The sequence below is a fragment of the Gobio gobio genome (genome assembly GCF_949357685.1).
Source record: "Gobio gobio genome assembly, chromosome: 15".
In the NCBI taxonomy this organism is placed as follows: Eukaryota; Metazoa; Chordata; class Actinopteri; order Cypriniformes; family Gobionidae; genus Gobio; species Gobio gobio.
Genome location: NC_137108.1, coordinates 34,378,357 through 34,402,216, shown reverse-complemented (window position 1 = coordinate 34,402,216; position 23,860 = coordinate 34,378,357). Strand labels below are relative to the sequence as shown.

Genomic DNA, 23,860 nt, shown 5'->3' with positions numbered 1-23,860 from the left:
ATAGCACACTCAGCACGTTTGCACATAAACACACCCATCTAGAGTCACAAGGTAACCCGGAATGAGATTGAAGACTGCAGGCCAGGGGATATTAGTAGGCTCTTGGGTATATGTAACAATGTCTTTGGTCTAAATGTAATCAATTTGCACCAAATATACTTGCTTTTGCATAACCTAGTCCCTGAAAAAAAGACGTTAGAATTGGTTTAATTTATAAAATATTTATTAATAAACAATCAATAAAAATGAAATGTTTTTTTTTTACCACACCTCAAACTCACAAAGCTTGTATCACAATAATTTTCATTAAATGCACATTAGCCAACTCTTTCTCGCCTGCATTAAAGCTCAAAGTGAATATATACTTATACATTTAGAATTCAGAGGGTGAAACTAGTAAAATTGTCATTAAAAAATAATAATACTTACTGTCTCAATTTGACAACATGCATACTATCATTTGTGACATACTGTCACAAATATTGTTTAATTGCATTCACTCTTAACACAGAGACATGTTTATAAAGATTTAAGAAATTCTGACTGCAGAGGTCATATTGTAGACATGAATTATCAAACAATTAAAAAACAGTAAGTGAACAGGAAATAGTATGTAGTTTGTGTATATACAGTGTAATGCGTGCTGTATCTTGAAGTTTCCGTGCTTCTATAGATAATTCAAGCTATAGTAGTGCAAATGCAAGTCTGTCTTCCACCTGTATACAAAATGCATTTCGAACTTCATTTCCCCACTCATCTATGGACCGCAGAAACATTTCAGCTGTTATTTTTTCTGACATTTCTATGCATTTTTTGGAAGACTCTCCACTTTTTTGAATGCATTGCAATGCATTAAGAGAACAAATTCTGCTTAGAAACAAAAGGTTTTAGTCAAGTTTTAGAAAAAGTGCTCACTAACTACAGCATTCAACATTCACATACACATGTGACATACATGTTGTGTAAAAGCTAGATTTTCAGCATTGAGCGGCTGCTTCTCCAAGTGTAACTTTTATTGTACACAAAATGCAAAATAAGTTGTGCATTCATCCCTGTTCTTACACTTTACTTGGCACAGGGTGTTTGGAACAATTCTAAATGGCCGTTCAGTCACTTTAACAGAACACCAAACCTTTAACCTTTGGGTGTTTATGAAGGAATCTGTTTAAGTTCTTTCACAGACTGCAAACAGGGACTACATCCACCCGTTAATGACCATTACCAGCCTAATGGCAGCTCTGGTTGGCCAGGAAAAATAAAGATGGGAATAACTAGTGGGCAGATCAGATATTTGTATGCGTGCATAGAGACCTACACATTAATGGAGTGCTGATTCTGGATTTTGCAACGGAAAGGCTGTAGTAGGGACTCAACAATGCATGGCTTTCAAGTCAAGTTTTAAGGCTTTTCAAGTTTCAGCAATCTTTGGTGCATCTTTTAAAAGTGTCGTTTATCTGGTTGTAAACCAGCAAGCCTATTCTTGGAGTATTTTGGTGAAGCTGAGACCATTGTGTGTGGGGGTAGTTTGCTGTGATCTCAAACAGCAGCATCAGCATGGACATAAATTGAGACAGGAAGTTCTCAGGTGAGGGCACAGCAGTGTAAAATAGAGACGTATGCGTGTATATGGGAAGGTAAGGTGTGTGGATGGGGGTTGCGTTCTATAGGTTGCCGTTGCAGGTGCGACAGAGGATCTCGTCTTGCTCGGGGAAGAAGCCGGCACCCACCAGGGACACGGAGCATCGAGAGCAGGTGAAGCAGGGCTGGTGCCATTGCCGTTCCTCGAACGAGATGTACTTTCCTCCGCCAAAACCTATAAGGGAAATAAAAATTATGTAAGAAGTCTAAATGAACACATCTGTAATCTCCGACCCCTAAAAACTCCCTATCAGTTTTTAAAACAAAGTGAAATCCATGCATATTTTACCTGTAATGGGTTTGTTGCAGGCTTCACACTTCTTAGCGTACAGGTTGCCAAAACATTTGATGCAGTATGGGCTATCATCACGGGAGGTGAAGTGTTGGCCAGCTAGTTGGACTTTACAGCTTGTGCACACAAAGCACTCCTTATGCCACGGCTCATCTCTATAGGTCACACCTCCTTTAGCCAAGGCCTGAGGTAGAGAGTTCAACAGAGTTATAAACATTAACCTGTCAGCACAAGCTTACATGTACTTAACAAAGTTACCTGGGAAATATTTTAGCATTTACCAAACTTCTTTGTAATCATCGTTTGTTAAAACATCTTGTCAGTGCACATTCATAATGTGTAGCAGTTGTATGCCAGGGATGGTTCACTATAGTTGAGAAGTTTACTAGTTGTCCAACAATTGAAGTAGTTTTAACTAGATCTGAACCACCAAGATGGAAGCACCACCGCTATAGCCTCACACACTCAGTGTTATTAACTTAAGGCAAACAAAAAAAAAAAGTGTTTTTTGTATTTCACTGAACTATAGAGCCAAGACTCCAAACAGATGGCTGACTGTCAAGACAGGATGTGAAATTGACAGCCAGAGTTAATCAGTGACTAGCAAGACTTCTGATATGCAACAGGAAGGAGAAATGAGGTCAGAATTCTGACTTTTTGTGGAGGAATGTGTGCGTGGACTGATGAGGAACACATGGTTATGTATTTCAGGCAGAGAGGCTATAGTGAAATCCAACCACTGACCTGTTTACATCGAGTACAGCGTGGTGCGAACTTGTTCTCATAGCAGGGTACGCAATAGTGGTCATCTTTATCTGGGATAAAGGACTTGGAGCCTATTGGCTGTTGGCAGCTGTTGCAAATGAAACAGCTCTCATGCCATGTGGAGCCAGCATACTCAAGCTTCCTGGTTCCTGTGAGAGAAAAAGAAAGGAAGCCTTTAAAAAAAACAATTTTCTGCTCAGACCACGGTGCCACAAGATCTATAACTTTCGTAAAGTAACATTAAACATATAATAACTAGGGCCGTGAAACGATTAATAACACTTTATACCAATCAAATTGCTTTTAAATAAATGAATCATATATATCAGACTTGTGAATTCAGTACTAACTGGAGAATCGCTCTGACCGAATCATTTGAATCAGTGAGTTGTTGACTCGAGAACAGATGCAATCAGACGAATTCACAAATGAATCGTTCAGTGAGATCTGCGAATCGATTTAACAGGTTGAATGAAAAGAATCAGCTTGTTCAGGAACCGTACACTGCTGTCGCGTCTCAGAGTGGGTGATGATATGGAGTAAAAAGTACAATATTATGCTTTATACTTTTAGAAAGTAAAAGTTTCCCAAAATAAAAGTTAGAGTAAAGCTAGAGTACAGATACTTAAGTACAGTAACAAAAAGAAATTGTTACTGTCCACCACTGCCTAGAAGTAAGGCAAAAAGACCATGAGGCACTTTGTTTATTTGTGTCCATTGGTTACTAAGTAACATGGTCAGTTACTCCATTGTTTGTTCCTCAAGTCAGGGAAAACGTATGTGTTCTGATACACATCAGATCTCTAAGTTAACTCTTTCCTCACCAGCTATTTAAAAAAAAAGTTGCCAGACACCACCAGCATAAAAAAAAAAAAATTCATGGCCCTCAGAATATTTTGTTGGAAGAATATCAATATATCAATATATATCTATATATATATATGATATATGCAATATATTAAAAGAAAGAACAGACCCTCTGCTTTTAAACAAAAACAAAAAAAGCTTTATTCTAGCTTAATGCATTCTTTTTTTTAGTCAACACTTGAATGTGGGTAAGTTTCATAAAAAAAGAAAATCACGTTTTAGTCAAAAACTACATCCAAATCGGATTCAGAATGATGCTCAAAACATAGATGGAGAATGAGTCCATCAACACCCCAAATGCTTGCACAGTCCTATGAGGTCGTCCAGGGTCGACATTTCATTCACTTACAGATGGGATTTCCCTACAAAAGACAAATTTGAGCTTTCTAAGTGACAAAAATGATGATCTGACATTCGAGTCTGATTACAAGGTTAAAGGTTGACGCTCATAATCCACTAAGCGTTTCACACGTTAACCAGATCAAAAGCCCTGCAGAGAATCTACTCAAAGAGGCCCCACTGTCAAAATCACCAAAGCTTTACACAGAGAGAAAAAGATAAAGGTCGTAATCCCCTGGATAACGAAAGACATTTAGAAGAAATATTAAGTTACATCAAGGCTGTGTCTCTCAAGTTCAAAACTCACCCCAAAATATGTCACCACATTCATCAAAGCGAAGTATAATCTGTGAAACAGAGCCCTCCATCCTTTCGTCTTTCCCTTGCTTTTGTCATGTGCACATCACAAACAGAGGTCCTAACCACTAACAATGTGTTTCTCCTCCTAAAATGTAGCCCTCAGGTTACATGCATGAATCTGGACTCAAAATTGTGGCAGAATATTTTTTATCTTCTTGTTTTTGGTTTGGCAACTTTTGGAGGTTGTAATACAATTGGATTTGTTCACTGGATTTACCTCAAAAAATAACAACCACAGATTTGCATGTCAATAGCAACTTGATATACACTTCCAGGAGGAAATAAAGTGGTGCAGGGATGACGTCAGAACCCGGAAGACTAATCACCAGTGGTTTCTTCGAGATTTTCCAATGGGTTTTATAAGGTGGGTTTTTCTATTTATGAGAGAAATAATGCGTGTGGTACACATAACTTTATGATACTTTGATGTTTTGTTCTACAACGTAAATTACACACACCCATACCGAAAACGTACCTACTAGATAGTAATACATAGTACAAAGTAAGCAAAAAGTCCCCGGATGACCTACTACTTCCTGCGAGATTCTGAAGTGTGCATTTGGTGGACACTTTCCTATCCCATGATTTATGAATGGAGGTGAAGGGACACAACTGCTAGGTCACATGATAAGGACAACAGGGTGGATGTAGTACATCTACCCACATTCATACTATATAGAACATACTTTTTAAGTTCAAATTCAAATGTTGTACTACTATCAGTAGTTGAACTCATTTCAGACGCAGCTAATGTTTGTACTAAGTAACTAGGTAAGTACGTTTGGGGTGTGAGTTTGTGCTGTTTACATTGTAGAACAAACATCAAATTATTGTCGAGTAATGTTTACCACAGGCTTTATTTAACTCATAAATTGAAAAACCCATTATAAAACCCCATAGGAAAATCTCGAAGGAACCAGTGGAGTGTCATCCCTGCACAGCTCTATAGCAGTGCTTGCAAGGCAGCAAAATAATAGTTAAAATGACATATTTTGTGTAAATTACACACTACGTCAGATCCGCTTTCCCATTGTCACGATACTCAGCGCACATCTTTACAGTCTAAAGGTGACGTTATATGGTTAAATAGGTGCAAGAAAGAAAAAGCCAACTGCATTTCAATATGCAAATAAATTTCAGGAAGAAGATCAATCACAATTCAGTATTCAAATAATATGGTGACATCACCTTTGGTTATATTTTCAGTGCTGAACATTCTAACAATGCAAGTCAATGGGGATTTTTCAAAGCAAAAAACAAAAAAGACTAACAAACGTGTGATTGACTGGTGTGTGGTGGGCGTTCTGGCGCAGTATGGCTGCCGTCGCATCATCCAGGTGGATGCTGCACATTTGAGGAGATATCCCCCCTTCTATGTAAAGCGCTTTGAGTGCCTAGAAAAGCCCTATATAAATGTAACAAATTATTATTATCATATTACCTACAAAACAAAGTTTGAATGGAATTACACTTCAGTTCAAAAGTTTGGGGTCGGTAGGATTAATGTTTTTGAAATAAGTCTCTTATTCTCACCAAGGCTGCATCTATTTGATAAAAAAAGGATGTGAAGTATTATTACAAGTATTATTATAATTATTTTACAATGTAATTTATTTCTGTGATGGCAAAGCTTATTTTTTAGCTGTTACTCCAGTCTTCAATGTCACATGATCCTTCAGAAATCATAACATGCTGATTTGGTGCTCAAGAATCATTTCTTGTTATTATCAATGTCAAAAAACAAGTGTGTTTACTTAATAATTTTGTGGAAACTGAGATACATTCACTCCAGGATTTTTTTTGATAGAATATTGAATAGAAATCTGTCACTTCCTTGATGAATAAATACATTAATTTCTAATTAAAAAAAAAAAAGTACAAATCTTATTGGCCCCAAATTTTCAACAGTAGTTTAAAGTGGTTCAAGCTGAATTAGTTGCAGAAGTTTCATACTTGGGCTTTATGGAATATCAATTTCTTGCAGGCATTATAAAAATATGTAAAGGTCTTTCAATATTGGGCTCACCTTGCAAGCCTGGTAAAAGAACATACGCAACCTCCTGGAATTGTTACCTACTTCTCAGCAGCTGAAATATTTTACTGGCTTATCTCCTCCTATCTTCAGAGGCTTGGACGGCAGCCATGCGCAATGATTTGGCTGAGAGACAGCAAGCCAGGCAGACTGGCAATTATTTTGTCACATCTAACCTGGTCCTCACCGCTCTCTCACTTCTCTCTCTATTTTAGTCATGCAGTTATTTCTTTGGATTTGCTTTGGCAGAACATCGCAACTTTCCCCTTTTCTCTGTTTTGGCTCCTTCATATTTGTGAATCTAACGTTACCTGCTGCATACCTGTGGTCATGACAAGCTGTCCGTTTCAGAAGTGTGAAGACTTGCAGTCTTACACAACAGGAATGAGAACAAACTGAAGGAGCAGTGCCAAAGTGTGAAGGAAGGGACTAGACTCGAGACCAGCCTGAACTGGGTATATCAGGTAATGATATGAGTTATGGGATCTGTGGGGTGCTGATGTCATTTGTACCAGGCATGACGGTTTTATCGCAGGCCACACATTTGGAGGAGAACTCGTTGCAGTAGCAGTCGTTGCACAGAAGAGCATCGTCCTGGCTGGTGAAGGGCTCGTCGGCCAACGAGCGATCGCAGCGGAAACAGCGGAAGCAGTGTTCGTGGTAGTGGCGGTCCTCGTAAAACAGCTCCTGAATTACACAGACACAGCACAGGCATGTTAACGAACATTTTAAGAGATCAAGACATATGACGTTCTTTCTTCCTTGGAACACAAAGAGAGAAATGTTGAAGAATGTACTTCATACGGGATTATAATGACAAAGTCAAAATTTAATTTTAAGGTGAACTCTCGCTTTAAACAGCAGGTTTTCAGTAGCTTTTCTGTAGCTCAAACAGTAGCGTGTGGTGCTAACATCGCTAACAAGTCGCTTTGGATAAAAGCATTTTTCAAATACAAACATTTTATGTAAATGTACAAACATGAGCTAGCAGCAGAGGGTGCACTGGTGTCTCCATATTAGAATATTAAAAATGTGTGGTTACTGTTAAAGACAAGATGACATACCAACAGATTAGCTTTGTTTGTTTACAAGAAAAATAAAATAAAAAGAGGCCACAAATTAAATGGCTTTTCCACAACCCCAAGTACATTTCTGATTAACATCTCAAGTAATGGCCATACAACAGCATCTCAAACGCTAGCACATGTGCATCTAGTTATGTGTGTGTGGAGAACAAGGCGTCTGGGTCGCCTCCTCATGTAAAATATGTAAACACATAGTAATAAGACAGGGAGGGTGAAATTTATGACCTGTACTGCAAATGGCCAAGACAAACAGTGAATTTATTTAGCATCTGCTGTCCCTCATTGTCATCAGAATCTTTGCCTGTCTGTTTGTGCACAGATTCCTGATTTCCTGTGGGGAGTTTACTACCGTGCTATATTAACTGCATTGTTTGTTTTTTATTTAATTTAGAAGGGATTAGTTACCCTCAAAACGGGAAGGATTAAAGACTCAATTGGTTGCTAATGTTTTGCCTAAGGTTTTCAACATTGTTGCCTTGACTGAAGTTGAATGACATTTCTAATTGGACAATGAATGCCTTTCTCAAAAGAACTGTTAAACGGCTGAAACCACAAAAAAAAGCTTTCACAGTGTAATTATGTCTAGATTTTTTTCCATCCACCATGGAAATGCTCCTGTAAAATCAACATTGTGCTGTACAAAGGGAACCAGACACCACTTGCAAGCCTCTTGTAGGGAATTGTTCACTCAGAAATGTAATTTTTGATGGTCTAAAGCTGTGGTCAAATTTACTGGATACAAATTTCACAGACGAACTCCAATCATTCCAATACGTAATCCTGAATTTTGCGCGAATTCCAAAGATCTACCCACGCAGATTTCGCATCGGGTTCAGGTTGGTCACTCAAATTCTTTGCGTTGTGCGAGTTGTGCTTCATACAGTACGTTGCTAATCTACTGACAATGGACAGTGGACCTTTTTGTCCTTTAGTCATTTAATAAAATTCAACACATAAATTTGATATTCAAAGTCGGTAAACTCGTTAAATTAATAAGAAAAATCTTTTTAGAATTGAATTGTGATTTTCAGAATATAATCGGATCGTGCGGTGTCTAAGAATTCTCACCGCTAATTTTCATTGTATTTAAAACAGCAGCTTAAACATTCTGCAAAATAGCTTATTTCGTGTTCCATAGGAGATATAAGGTCATACATATTTGGAACGACACAAGGGTGTGTAAATTAGGAGAATCACTCTATTGAAAAAAACTGCATATGCTGGCTAGGTATTGTTTTGAAGCATGGCAGCAGGTTTGAGCTGGTCCTTAGCTAGTCCTAAGAAACTAGCTCCAGCTCAGGACCAGCTTATAAACATCTTAGGACCATCTTAAGCCAGCTCATGACCAACTAAGGACCAGCATAAACCAGCTCAAACCAGCTGCCATGCTTCAAAACATCCCTAACCAGCATATGCTGGATTTTTTAACAGGGTATCCCATTGATTAGCGCAACTCACTCTTGAATCGTGGCCAATCAGCTCTTTGCACTCATCACAGGTGTTGGCGAACAGGCTGTCGTAGCAAGGGATGCAGTAAGGGTTGTCCTCCGCCTGGATGTACTTCCTGCCGTATAGGGACTCCTTGCAGTTGTCACAGTCAAAGCGCTCGCTCATGTTGCTCCTGATCCGAATCAGTCCCTGTAACACACATGGAAGATTCAGATAGGTGAGGCTTCAATCACAGCTTTATCGCCCAGAGAGAGAGAAAGAGAGACACTAACAAACACATACAGGCAGATCCAGCATGAAGCACTGTGCAAAACGTCTATTAAGTTTTATAGCTCTGTGATGATAGCTGGGAAATGAGAGGGAGGAAGCTGGAACTTTAGCAAGCGCACAACTCTATGCTGCGTGTGACGTGGCAGCTGTAGCAGAATTTCAATAGGCGCCCACTTTTAGAGAAATAATCTTTGTTTTAAGAGCTTTGTTTTGGTTGGCCACCGAGCAAGATGGCTTTGACTGATGCTTAAAAAAAATGTTTTTTCACCATCTCACACTGTGATGGCTGTGTTTTTAAAGGTCCTATGGCATGACATTTTTCTATTATTTTATAATGTTTCCTGAGGTGTACTTATATTGTTAGTATGATTTTTACATCATAAAATGTCATAATTTAGAAATAAAAGGCATTTTTTCTATACTGCTGTTTGCCCTGTGGCTGAATGCCCTGTTTCAAGAGGCGTGTCTGCTGTGAGACTTCAGTAAAAACGCCCACTGTTGTGATTGGCAGACATTTGAAATGAGCGGAGGGGGCGTGGTTTAATGAGGTCTACGATGCACAAGCTGCCAGAGAGACGGATGGACCTGAGTTCACTTCACATCAGTTCTCAGCATCAGTTCAGTGAACTGTTGTAGTTACTAGAATATACTACAGGTCATTAGTTTATTTCTAGTCGGAGGGGCTGTCACTCATGTCAGAAAGTTAGTAACTTTAGTAAATTATGGATCAGCGCTGACTCGAGACGCGAACCGTTTAGAACGATTCAGTCCGATTTGGTGAACTGGTTCGGTTCACTAAAAAGAACCGATTCAAAAGAATGATTCGTTCGCGAACCAGACATCACAGAGACGGAGCGATTGCTAACAAAGTTATTTATAGTAACTACTGAGTTGTGAGAGCGCTGTATGTCACCGCAAGTTTATTGTGTTTGTATCTGAGAGTTCTGAATAAACACGAGTCCCAGTCACGCCGAGTCCGTCTTCATCATTATTCTACCAACTTTGTAACACATGCAATGTACCATTACAGCTGTCGAGATGAACGAGTTACGAGTAAGTGTTGATTATAGCATTATTTTTAGATATGTTCCAATCATATGAAAAGCGTCAGTAACGCGCATTGAGTACACAGCGCAAACAAAGACACAACAGCGCAGTAATCGAATGTAATCCAGTTTATTGTGGGGATAGCTGGCTAGTCTAGCCGGATACCCTCACGCTTACCCCCCTTCTGCTTAATCTCACGCTCGCGTGCCTCCGCTGTGGGCCAGATGCAGTACTGGGGGTCGGGGATGTTGAAGGCCGACCGGTCAGTGCAGCCCTGCACTGCCTGAGGTTTATCTCTAAAGAGATGTGAGTCTGCCGATGTTGAGCAGAAACTCATGACTGTATGCACATTGTTGAACAGATAGATGCGACGAGGATGTACAAAAACACTGACTCCCAAGATAGAAAACACCGTTCTGTCGGGAGAGAGAGAAGCCGCAGTGTGTGCACGAATAATAAATAATTAGCTACACATCAGAAATCACTGATCACAGATCAGAAGGAACTGAAAAAAGACTTCTGTTTTCATTTGTACATCCAAACACTGAGAAACTGCCAGCATTCACTCGTTCACAAGCCATGATCTCTCCAGGACAAATATATCGCTTGCATGGGCGTGCCAGATTCTCTGGGTGGAGGAAAGGGAGGTAACCGTTCCTGTGTGGACGTCATAACAGGAGACTTCAGGATTGGCTCGTCTGGCCTGTCATTTTCTCAAAGGCAGAGAAAGACAGCCAGAACTCGGTTTTACACCGATCAACATTTCTATCCACTTGGGGACAATATTCAGGCTAGGGGAACTCATTTAATGTTGAAATACCTCATAAAATGAAAATGGCATGCCATGGGACCTTTAAGACACTGTAGCAAGTTAAAAGTACTTTTAACTAGATGCATCTCAAGGACTTATTCCACTCTGTTTTGTCTGCATCTTGCTGGTCACATCCTGTGTGAACGGCCCCGAATACGGCTAGCCTTTCAGTGCCTTTTAAGCAAATTATGTAGGAGTACCTAATTAGGCAAACATTAAATCATAATTTAATGTTCAGAAATCAGACCTATAGATGTATTAATATTGATTAGTCACCTGACACTACCATTCAATTTCTTTTAGAGAAATTCATACTTTGATTTAGCAAGGATGCATATAACCAGTGTTGGGGGTAACGCATTACAAGTAACTTGAGTTACATAATAATATTACTTTTTCCAAGTAACTAGTAAAGTAACGCATTACTTTACAAATTTACAACAAAATATCTGAGTTACTTTTTCAAAAAAGTAACACAAGTTACTTTTTCACATTAATTTGACTGACAGCTCTCCTGCCCCCATGTTGAGAAAAATAAGTGCAGAGGCGTTGTGTGTAAACATGATGGTTACTGTAGTTCTAGACTAAATGTGAGCATTTATTTATCTCACTTGCACAATAAAGATTCTGTACTCCTCAAAATGAATAAAATCACTCAAATGCCAAATCAGAGTACTATGCAAACCTCCAATAATTAGATGTTAAATAAAACAACTATTTTTATGCATTTAATCTACCTTTATATTTAATTTACCAATGTCTTGCTGCTGACCTTTGATGAAAATTACTAGATTTTTTGTTTTTATTGGTAAAACATTTTTCTCCTGCATCCTTTCCTACCATTATCCAGAATGGGAGCACAGCAGATCTGCGCCCTCTACTGTTCATGCGTGAATTTGCATTTTTACCTCAGCCTGGGGCTTATTTCAATTTTGGTATGAAGAGGTCTTTACCGTTGCACAAAAATATAACTTTTTTTGTTATAAAAAAAACAAAAACAAGCCCAGCCCAGGTGAGAAAAAGTAACACAAAAGTAATGTAACGCATTACTTTTCTTAAAAAGTAACTAAGTAACTCAATTAGTTACTTTTTAAGGGAGTAACGCAATATTGTAATGCATTACATTTCAAAGTAACTTTCCCCAACACTGCATATAACTGATCAAAAATAACATTAAAAACATTTATAATGTTACAGATTTCTATTTCAAATAAATGCTGTTCTTTTGAACTTGATATTCATCAAAATGTATCATGGTTTTTGAAAAAAAATAAAAAATATTAAGCAGCACAACTGTTTTCAACTGTGACAGTTATAAGAAATGTTTCTTGAGCACCAAATCAGCATATTAGAATGTTTTCTGAAGGATCATGTGACACTGGAGACTGATGAAAAAAAAATCAGTTTTGCCATCACAGGAACAAATTACATTTTAAAATATATTAACATAGAAAATATGTATTTCTATAAATAATGTATATTTTTACTGTATTTTTGATCAAATAAATGCAGCCTAGCGGAGCATAAGAGTCTTCTTTCAAAAACATTAAAAAATATTACCAACTATTACCCAAATGTTTGAGTAGTGTCCATAACTTTTTGCGCTCTAGCGGTTAATAAACAGAACTGCATGCGTCTTGCGGAAGAACATTGCAGCCGGAGCTACTTCTCTCTGTTTATGTCTATGGCGAGTCACGCAGGGACTGTGCTCCTCCGCAGCGTTTCCTACCAGTCTGGTCTGAAATAGTCCCAATATAAACACTTATTATAAGTGTACCATAATGATTCAGGGTAAGACAAAAACACGGTTTGGAAAATGGATTCATGTTGTACATTATCATTATATAATTTTTGTAAATCTTTAAAGGTATACTTAAAGGTATAATTTTGTAAGTTCTTGCTCACACATATGGCCAAATAGGCAGACAAAGCTTTAGCTTTCAGATTTCAGATTTTCAATTGTTTTCCTCTTTGTTATAGGTTTTATCAAATTCCTGGAGTTTGCAACTAACCCAGGCTTTCTCTCTGTGGCATCCATGTGCAGAAAAAAAAGAAGACAAACTCATCATTGCATGACGCATAAAAGGCCTACAAGATCACAGAGGTAAGACTATATTCTTGTTTGGAAAAAGACCTCATTCTGTTGGAGGTCTGCACATTTGCATGCTTCACCAGCAAATATTTGTGAATAAACACGTCTGCCTTGGATGCGCAGACCACCTAGGGAGAGTGTTTAGAGAACAGCAAAAGTGACAAGAACTCTTACATTTTTTGAAAGAACAAGCGCTGATATGTTCACATTCGGTACAACAACATAGCCCATGTTCACAATGCGAGGTGTTAAAACCATTTACAGTACACACATAAACCAACAGCGTAATAAAAACACCAGGTTGACCTTAACGTGAGCGTACGGCCCTGCGAGTGCCCGTCACGGAATAATATTGTTACAGCGTTGCGGTAACGCTATCAGGTTGCCAAAACATTACTGAGACGTTGGAGGAAAGCCTTATGATAAGTGATAGGCCTCCCTGGCAGAGACAAGCTCATGTGTATCAGTTTCCACCCAGCTAATAACAATAATCAGCCACCACTGAAATAATGAATCTATTTGCGCTGCCTGTCTTACACACGCCCACAGGGAGGGTGTAATCACGGGATGCGAGATGAAAGATATCAACCACCGTGTTTCATCTTTCCTCTTTCCCCTGGCAAGACAAAAGGCACAAATGATCGTGGGTGTGAAAGGCTAAGATAAAAAAAAGGGCGACGCACCTCCTGAAGCTTCATAAATAATCAGCTGACACTCTTTTACTACGATGATACCACTTACCCTCAGCCGAGAGCTGCTCTAAAAGCTTCTTTGCCCTGAATCTGCTCGTAAATTAGGGAGTGTTAATGTTAAAGGCTCCCGTGTCCTGAGGCTGCCCCTGGTTTACATCATTACAGACGTGCGTTTGAGGGAATATGAACCTTCTCTGTTCCCATCAAGGGTATCATGGTTCTGTGTTTCTCGCAGATGGGTCAATGACATGACACACTTTTTTGTCCTAGTCATTCATTTATTCAAATGTATATTAAAAATGCATATTCCCTTTTAACATATAATTTGGTTTTGTAGAGACGAGACAAGGCTGGTTCATTTTGTAAAATGTCATGTGGTGTGACTTCCCAAAAATAGAATTATTCACTGAGAATCACAATTTTTTTGTTTCAAATAAAGATCACGATTATTTCACAATTCTGAACAATTAAACAAAATACTTTTTCAAGTTACTTTCAAAAGATGATTTACTCTATGTTGATCGCTACCGTAGACGTCAGTGTTTATATCTGAACTATAAACTTTTATCCCAGTACTTCTGTGATAATATGAATTATTGTAAGACAGAAGTAATGATACTGTGTTGATAAGATTGTTTGTGAAGCTGTTTCATACCTAAACATGACTGTGGGCCAGAACGCAGATTTGAATGTTCGCTGTGATCGTACTTGTCAAAGGTTTAATAGACATTAAAGTAATTTAGGAATAAGATCGCGATCTTTAAACGATTAATCATACAGCTCTATTATAAATTAATCATTCATAATATGTATAAAAATTACTTTTCACCTTGAAAAAATATATTATTGCTTGATGGTTACGCCACTTGACATTTTTAGGGTTGTTAAATTGAAAATTGTCTTGTAAAATACTATGCTTTCAAAATCAAATTAAATCATCATTTAGTAGAGTAGGTTTTTCAAACTATTTTTCCTTTTATTTACTCTCTATTGTCATACCATTATACACCTATCAGTGCTATTTTAGCATGGCTTTTATTTTTATATTTTCAGTTTAATTTGTTGAATTTTTAGTACTTTAGTTGTGTAATTTTGACTTTTTTTAAACTTTTTTTTCTAAATAACTTCAATTGAGTTTTTAGCTTCAATCTAATATTTATATTTAATTTTTTCAGCTTTATTTCAATTAACAAAAACATTTTTAATAGCTTTAGTTTTAGTCAACAACATTAACATGCCCTTTGAGGACAAGTAACAGAAAAAACATGTAAAAGCGAGTAAAGGCAGCTTTTGTGCAGGTGTGTGAACACCTGGGATCCATCCCACAACCACCATCTACTTCCTTCATCTTGCTTCAGATCTCCAGAGCTAATAGCTCACTTCCTGGCAACTTGTTAGACTGAAAGGTGGAGAAATGAACCCAGGCTTAGTGCTAAATGCAGCATGTTATAAAAAGAAGTTATGGAGGTCTGATAAACATCTTTTAAATGTATGTGGCAAAACTACATTGCTTATAATGAAAGTCGACAGATCTATGCATCATTTTTTCTTTGATTTGGCAAGCACGTGCTAAATTTCACATTAAATTTCATCTAAACACAGGACGGGCTGCTTGCACACGCCAGGAAGGATCACCAACAGTGCATCGAAGGCCTCATCGTTCACCCAAGTAACGTCAACAATAGTGGTTCTGCAGCCTGACTACAAGTATGTTTACGGTCTCTAGGGAGACATGAGCTTTAGTTAGAATAACTCGCCTCCTGGTAATCATTAAAGATGAGGTAGGACCGAGTCCTTCACTGTACGGAGGGAAATATTATTCCAACTCAGATGATATATAAATACTTATGTTGTCTAGGGCGGGAGTTGTTATTACTTCCTTTCTGGGCTTAGTTTCTAAAACATCATGAGAGCAACAAATGGAACAAGCAACATGAGAGTAAATGGGCAGTTTGGACTAAGGTGGAGGGCATGATGTCATCAGTGACCCCAGGGCTATAGACGTCCAGAAGTGATTCAATCCAGAAGCTGGGAAAATGAAGTAAGACCTCTCCCTCTACTTACAAAGTCAGATCGGCTTTGGTTGAAATCTAATGTGGTATTTTGTACAGAACCAGGAATCCTCTGACATGTTGCAGTTGAAAGTGTAAGCAGGAATTTCGCCTTCTTTGTTCAAAGTGTTTTGTTACTGATGAACTGGCCTGTAGTTAAATACCAAAACTGTGAGCAAAACAGTCCTTGAAGTTAAAGATGTTCAACAAACACACTGAACAATCAGCTCTGTTTAGTCGATCTGCAAAATCAGAGTGTGTCAGTGTGTTATATATATATATATATATATATGTGTGTGTGTGTGTGTGTGTGTGTGTGTGTGAGAGATTATTCAGATAAATTGTGAAATGGTCTACACTGGAAGTATTTTTTACCAGCACATAACAGCATGTCATAATACAAATTCAGTTGATGGACACACTTTCTATTTTTGACAAACTGCAGAACAAATCCAGCCACATTATTTCTTCTGTTCGTCTGAGATGGAATAATTTTGCTTACAAATATTATATGCATGAATAGCATATAATGAATTTCGTTCATTATACAGTATATTAATTTCTATCTTACATCGGAGCCAACTTGTGATGTTTTTGGCCTCTGGCCTTAGTTATAATGTTTATAATCTTTGCTTCTAACCATGTTATTGTAGCAATACTAACATACTAACTAACAGCCTTTTTACTGTTGATGATTGCACAGTGATGGTGAATTCTCTGAGATGACATGCAGCTTTGTCGCTTGCAGTGTAGACAACCTCACTCTGCGTTTTGCGTTGTCGGTCACTTCCAGTAGTACAGACATACTGTCCTCCTGCAATACTACGAGGGAAATAACTGTTTTAGTGACCACAGGCCAGCTCTTAAATATTTCAAAGCAGCTATCTTGTCGCCTTCTGGTCCTATCTGTATCTGAAGGATATGGCTGTCCTTCTCAGAACAGTCTGTGAGATTCTTGGGGAATGACAAGGCCACAATGGCATGTTTGTCTAACTTCAGAGAGGCCAGACTGAAAGAGAGCAAGGCTGCAGGGCCATGGGCGGCATGTTCACGCAGACCCCCGTCCCACTGCTTGTTTCAGAGACAACAACACTAATCCTCTGACCAAACTCCCATCACGCTCCACTACACATTAAACGGGCCGGCAGTGCCTCCCGCTGGGAAACTGACCCGGGCCCTTCCTGTTCCTGGGGTCCAGCCAGAGCTCGGCCAGTCAAACGTCTGCCTGGCCAACAGGAGGCAATGGCTACTTGCCATCTCACCGTGACTATTATATAACACCTCAAATTCAATAACTCGCTTACTTTTATATTGTCAGATATAGTTGACAGAATTAAAAAATCTTGCTCAAATGGATTCTGTCAAAATATGTACTGTTTTTGTAGCTTTTCTAAACTTCAAAGGTGAAGTATGTCGTTTCTGCGACACTAGTTGCACCTAGCAGAATTACAAAAATAAAGCATATTTTGCAAACGCCCCTTTCCCACGTCGCACCTCCCCCAACTCAAACATCACAAATACAGCTCTTAAAGATGCTTTTGGAAGTATAGCTACTTTGAATTTAAATTCCAGGAATACTTTTAGCTGTGTTGTTATATATCATGAGTAAGCAATTGAGCAGGCTAACACTCTGTCACAAACACGAACGTCTCTCTTATAATAAACCCATCCAACGTATCTTCACAGGGCGCATTTTTGACACGACACACCATAACTGTTTGAGACAGTCTACACTGGACACATCAAAGTAAACAATATAAACTGGAACATTTGTCTTTCTGAATGGGTGCATGATAATGCTGTATGTTGTATGGTTCACTTTGACATGTTCATGACCTTTTTAGTCTTTGAAGGCTAAACATCCTCTGGCTCCACCTGCTACCGTAGCCACACCCCAAACCCTCGCTATAGGTTCAGCTGGAAAGAGATTGACAGATCTGAGTGGATCGCTCTCAATGTTTAGATGGTGGTTTTAGGGAAGATAAACCCATGAATGGTATACTAATAGTAGTCAATGAACAACAAACTGGAGGCCCGTCCACACAGAGACGCGTATCACTGTATACATATACATTTTTTATCGTATTGGCGTTTCGTCCACACGGATACGGCGTTTTGGGAGACTGAAACCGCTATTTTGTTAAACCGGGTCCTAAAGGTCCTGTTGCCGTACCCCTTCAAGCCACAACTCTTCTACTCTGTTTCTAGTGTATTTCTGTGGCAGAATTACAGTGCCACATACTGGCCTGGCATGTATACTACATCATTTTGAGCCGTTTTCATGCTCTCGTGTGTACGCAGATATTTCTTGAAACAAGGAAAAAAAAAAGATTGGATAGGGAAAGTTCTGGCTTCGTGTGGACGGGCCTGGGTTAGGAGAATGTATTTTAAAATAAAAAATCATACATACTTCACCTTTAAGGGAAAAACAGAGTAAGGGAGGGCAAGAAGGATTGCAAAGGTTTATAAATTAAACTGGCGAGTGAAAACGTAGCATATGGATTAACAGACTGAGATCAGTCTGCCATTGGAGCAGCTCCAGGCACAGCGATAGCTCTAGATTTGATTTACAGTCAGCAAAAAACACACAACCCAGCAGATACTACTGTATATCATCTGAGGCTAAGCAGGCCAATGGCAACATAGTAATGATGTATATTATAACTACATTATTCAGAAGATTATTTAGTTACGGTTGGGTTTGTTACAATTTCACAAGTTTTGGTCATTTTGCAAAGTCCACAATATTTTTTTTTTTACCATAACAAATACACAGTGTTAGTATTTAAGTGGCTAATGCTACAGTAAAATGATAAGTGCACACTGACTCCATACTGGATTTCCGAGATCAGACACTCTTGACAAATCTGAAGAGCTAAAATGAATAGCTGACAGGTTGGGATGGTTGACAAGATGGGATGATGTCTGCCAAAGAAAACGCTTATGGTTATATTGTAAAGTCACGGTAACAACATGAAATTCACTGAAGAAGATGTACATGTGCACTTGGTATTGCCTTTTAGGATTGGCTACAGTCACATCAGATAAGGCAAAAAACAGCAGAGAGAGGGAGGAAAGAGAGGGAGCCTTATCGGAGGAAGCAGGGAAGCAATTGGTGATGAAGATGAGATAACATTCAAAAACAAATCCAAATGTTTGCTCTTGCTCATTGACACATTATCTCTATTAAAGTACTTGATGCATGACAGAGACATAAGAATATCTCTCTCTACATTAGGTGTTTTTTTTTTTTTTTTTTTTTACACATAAAGTAGCTGTCTTCACACTTCTGCAGTCACATGCTGATGTTCTAGAACAGTGGTTCTCAAACACCCCAAACTACAAAATTCCTTAAAATAATTACTTACAGTTTTAATTACATACCTACTTACACTAGCTTATATTACATAATATACTTGAAATACTTTTACTGACTAGCTAGATACTAACTAGTGCTTGCCCATACAAAAGTCACAATGCGGGTTCCATTTTATATTGATAAGTGGTTCTGCTGTTTATCCACCGTGCAAAATGTATAGATGCATAAACTAAAACCTAAAAGTTTGCCAGACAACCGTTTTGTTTTTGATTAATTGAAATTAATTTGATTTACTAGCTACTTTTAGCTAATGAACCCAAACGAGCAAAATGTTCACAAGTTAAGAAGTTAGTTAGGTTGTCTCTAGTCTCGCGTAGCCAGACCTTCAGAAGTTCTGGACTCTATCGCAGCTTTGACTGACATGTAACGCAACCAATTACAGTTCGTTTTGTTCCGCATCATGTTTATGGGCGTGAAAATCTAACGTCGATGTCCCTGCAATAACAGACTAGTGTGCGTCTATAAATTATTAATTCAAGATTGTTGTGCAAGTTTACTGGAACAATGGAGTCGCGAACTTCATACTTTTGAAAATCCAGCGTTTAGTCGATCCTGGTAAGCGCTCATTGTCACAGTTGTAAACACGACGGCGTTCTTCTTCCATGACGGAGTTTGGCGTCAGGGCATTTGTTTCCAGGTGGACTGTTAAAGAACGCAACACACACATCTCGCAGACATCCTGTTGAATTCAACCAATCAGATGAAGTGTTTCCAGATAAGTGTGCCATATGCATCAGACATTCAGCCAACAGACCACGTGACGTCTTATGCTGAGACTAGGTTGTCTCTACCCTGTTTCATCCAGTCAAATAAAAAAAATGCTCAAAAATAACAAAAACAATAATATAAATTAATATAATAATAATAATAAATAAATAGATGCCAGTAAAGAATCTTTATGTTGTTGATTTCCATCCAATTATAATTTATATTTTTTCTACTTACTTATTTATTAAATTATAATTGAATGAAAAGCAAACAATAAATTAGCTAAAATATATATATTATTTTGAATTATAACTTATTTATATAATCAATTTTACTTTAATCTTCAGACCAGTGTTTGAGATTCTCTTCTCTAGAATATGCTTTTTGGTAATGGCTGTGCTTGGGAAATTGGGCCTTTGCTGTTTACTCTGGAGCGGACGATTTGACAATGTTAGTAAATGATCTGTTCGACTGCCGCCACAGAGTTTAAATCCTACACATTTACTCTAGTGTGACAGTGATAACAGTTAACTTGCGTACTAGCCAGACACTCAATATCGCAACCGCAAAAGACTCGGCCTCGCTTACACTGTGAATCCATCTTCTGTTACAGGCCCAGCCATGTGGAGCGGACGTCACTGACCACAGTTATCCTTCAGAAGGACCATCATCAGCAAATAATCCAAACCGAGACAGCTTTGCAAAACAACAAGCTTTGACGTAAACCAGACAATGACCTGCATAAACAAGTTCTCTTTCTTTCTAACCCTTTTTATCGACCAAATGTATTATTTACCCCTGCAAAAGATTAAATCACTACTTGCCTCATTGACGCAAGGAGGCAGATACTCTTGGCTGACTGATCAGTACTGGGTCTGTTTGTTCATGAGCCTCTTATATTTTAGTGCATGTTAGATGTGAGACAGGAACAAGCCAGAAGAACAGACACAGACCAGGCCTAACATGTCATTTCCATTAAGCCCTTTAAACACAGCCTTATGCCGCATGAGGATGGCACAGACAGGTTCACCTCGTAAACATCAATGAACATTAATGAGCACCTGCTTAGTGAGCTAACAAAGATGTCATTTTCCTAGCTTTTAAGCAGAAGAGAGGCATGAATATATGCCCTGAAAATCACCATCACAAACCACAGACCCTTCCAGAGGTATATGGATGTTTCTTCTGTAAGCCATCATCCAAGGCTAACTCTAACTCCCATCACAACAATAATGGCCTTATTTGACCCTCTTTGGCTTTTTCACTATAGTTGTTTGACAATTTAGACTTGATCTGTGCCAAGACCGTTTAGCTTAAGGCTAGTGCGGTCATTAAAGAGGACACGCAGAGCTGCACAGTCAATTAGCAAACCCTAAAGCCATTGTCAGCGGTGCTAGCTAAAGTCACTGTGCTTTAGCAAAGGCCCCGAGGAGCAGGAAATCTTCTATTTCACAGAAACTTTATTCTAAATTGCAGCTCTGCATGAAAGAGGCAATGAGCCAAAGTGGAAAAAATACAACAAAAAAGAAGAGGCACAATAAAACAAATATGACAATGCTAACTTTGCATTCAATCTGCAGCTATAGCTAGATACTAACTATAGCTAACTAGTGCTTGCCCATACAAAAGTTGCTGCCACAATGCTAGGTTGCTGTGGTGGTTTCTATGGTTTTGCTATGCAGTTGCTATAAGGCGTTCTGAGTGTTTTTTGTGCATTGCTAGGTGGTTCTATTGTTTTGCTTACTGGTTCTGAATTTGAGAACTATTGTTATTCTTTTTTTTTTTTGCTTGGTTCAGAAGTTTGGGGTCAGTAAGATTGGATTTTTATACTTCAAACTTTTATTCAACAAGGATGCATTAAATTGATCAAAAGTGACAGTTAAGAGTGAGACATTTATAATGTAACAAAAATATCTATTTGAATAAATGCTGTTCTTTCTATTTATCAAAAAAAAAAAAAAAAACATAGTTTCCACAAAAAAAGCAGCAAAACATTATTAATAATAAGAATTTATGTAATGGCTGCTAAAATGTTATCTTTATCATCACATGAATAAATTACATTCTGAAATATATTAAAATAGAAAGTTATTTTAATTTGTAATAATATTTCAGTTTTTACTGTAATGATGAGTGATAAGTGGTAGCTTATCAAAGTGGTACCATGAAATGTATTTCTTCATAGAATGCAATGAAATCATTATGGCCAAAAGCCCCAAAAAAACATGGTGACACTTTTTTATTAGTAGCACCGCTGTAACTGCAACTGCATTTCAGGTGTGCTTCTTCTCAAGCTACTGTGCCAAGAAAAGGTGAAAATAGAGGTAGATTTATTCATCATCTGTATTTATCTCCATGTAGATGGTTAAAAAAGCTCTCGCCTGCATATTTCTAGTGTGTAGTGAGAGACAAAGGGGAAAAAACGGCCATACATTACAGTTTAACATCTGCTTTCTATTGACAGAAGTATGCAGTTGACTCCAGAGTGCCAAAGTAGGTTTGGAGAGTCATTGCCCGAAGAATGCAGGAAGGGCTGTCTTTTCTTCACTTTTTGTGGTATTTGCCGGTAAGTGCTTCAGAGGCAAAAAGAATATAAAGATAGAAACTGACAGTATGAAGGGCGAACTGGGATGAAGAGAAAAAGAAAAAAAAGAGGTTTGCATGGATTGAGTTGTCTCAGGTCATGGAAATCAAGACAAACCAGAGAAAGACCTGGTGAATGAAATGTTCACAGCTTTGTTGAATTAAAAGGAGGAGAGGATGAGGGCAAAATGAGAGCAGTGGAGTCTTTTAACCGGGGTGAAGACGACTGAGGTTGGGTAATTTTTGGGGGAGGGTTGTTCAGAGGATAATGTAAGACAGTAAGAAAGAGGCAGTGGGTATATTATTGCTCCAAGAACAAACAAACACAATTGTAATCCCATGAGCCTGCTCGTTTTTCTGTTTCCCAGTGGCTATGCAGAGTAGAATTTATGACCAAACATGGTCATTGGCGTCATTGTCCTCCATGTGTCATCAACCTTCAGTAACTGAATGCTCCTTTGCTTTAATGTCTTAGATCTGTAACCTAAAGTCACATATGGTCAGGTGAATATCAACGCATGCTCCTATTAGAGGATGATGAGTGCGAGGAAGCAGAATGAGGAAAGAGGAAATGAAAAGCAAAACAAATGGAAACAAAAGAGAATGGAGAGAAAAATAAAAGGAAAGCAAAGGGAAAATTAAATGGGAAAAGTAAAGTAAATTAAATTGGAAAATGGAAAGCAAAGGGAAAAATAAGAGGAAAACAAATGGGAAAGGAAATGGAAACAGAAAAGTAAAGTAAACAAGGAAGAAAATGGAAAAGGAAATGGGAATTGTAAAGTAAGTAAAGTTAATTGGAAAGAGGAAAACAAAGGGGAAAAAAAAGGAATTAGGAAATGAAAATGGGAAAAGGAAAGTTAAAGTAAAGCAAATTGGAAGGAAAATGGAAATGTAAAACGGAAAGGAAAGATGAAAGCAAATTACAAAGCAAATGGAAAAGGAAAGGGGAAAGTAAATTTAAAAGAAAAGACGAAAGCAAAGGGGAAAGAAAAGAGGAAACCAAAGGCAATAGGAAAGCAAAGCAAAGGGGAAAGAAAAGATTAAATGAAAAGGAAAGCAAAGGGAAATAAAAGATAATGGAAAGGAAAAGAAAAGCAATGGGAAATTAAACGGGAAAAGTAAAGTAAAATCAAATAAAAAAAATTAAAAAAGAGGAAAGCAAAGGGGAAAAAATAAGATGAAAATAAATGGAAAAGGAAATGGGAATTGGAATGAGGAAAACAAATGGAAAAAGAAAAGGAAGTTGGAAAAGGAATGTAAAGTAAAGGGAAAAGCAAACAAGTAAATTGGAAGGAAAAGGGAAATGCAAAACGGAAAGGAAAGAAGAAAGCAAAAGGAAAAGTACATTTAAAAGAAAGGACGAAAGCAAAGGGGAAAGAAAACAGGAAAGCAAACTGGAA

The 23,860-nt window shown here is 38.1% G+C and overlaps 1 protein-coding gene across 1 annotated transcript in view; it reads right to left on the bottom strand.

Moving 5' to 3' along the window:
- Nucleotides 1-212: 212 nt before the first annotated feature.
- Nucleotides 213-23,860, bottom strand: part of fhl3a (four and a half LIM domains 3a) — a 47,662-nt gene continuing 24,014 nt past the window's right edge. Inside the window, exons 2-6 of the mRNA XM_079837145.1 lie at nucleotides 8,837-9,016; nucleotides 6,806-6,980; nucleotides 2,675-2,844; nucleotides 1,928-2,114; nucleotides 213-1,813 (exon numbers count right to left, since the gene is read on the bottom strand). Of these exons, the coding sequence (XP_079693271.1) occupies nucleotides 1,662-1,813; nucleotides 1,928-2,114; nucleotides 2,675-2,844; nucleotides 6,806-6,980; nucleotides 8,837-8,992 (840 nt within the window). The 5' untranslated portion in view covers nucleotides 8,993-9,016 and the 3' untranslated portion in view covers nucleotides 213-1,661. The remainder of the gene's footprint in view (nucleotides 1,814-1,927; nucleotides 2,115-2,674; nucleotides 2,845-6,805; nucleotides 6,981-8,836; nucleotides 9,017-23,860) is intronic.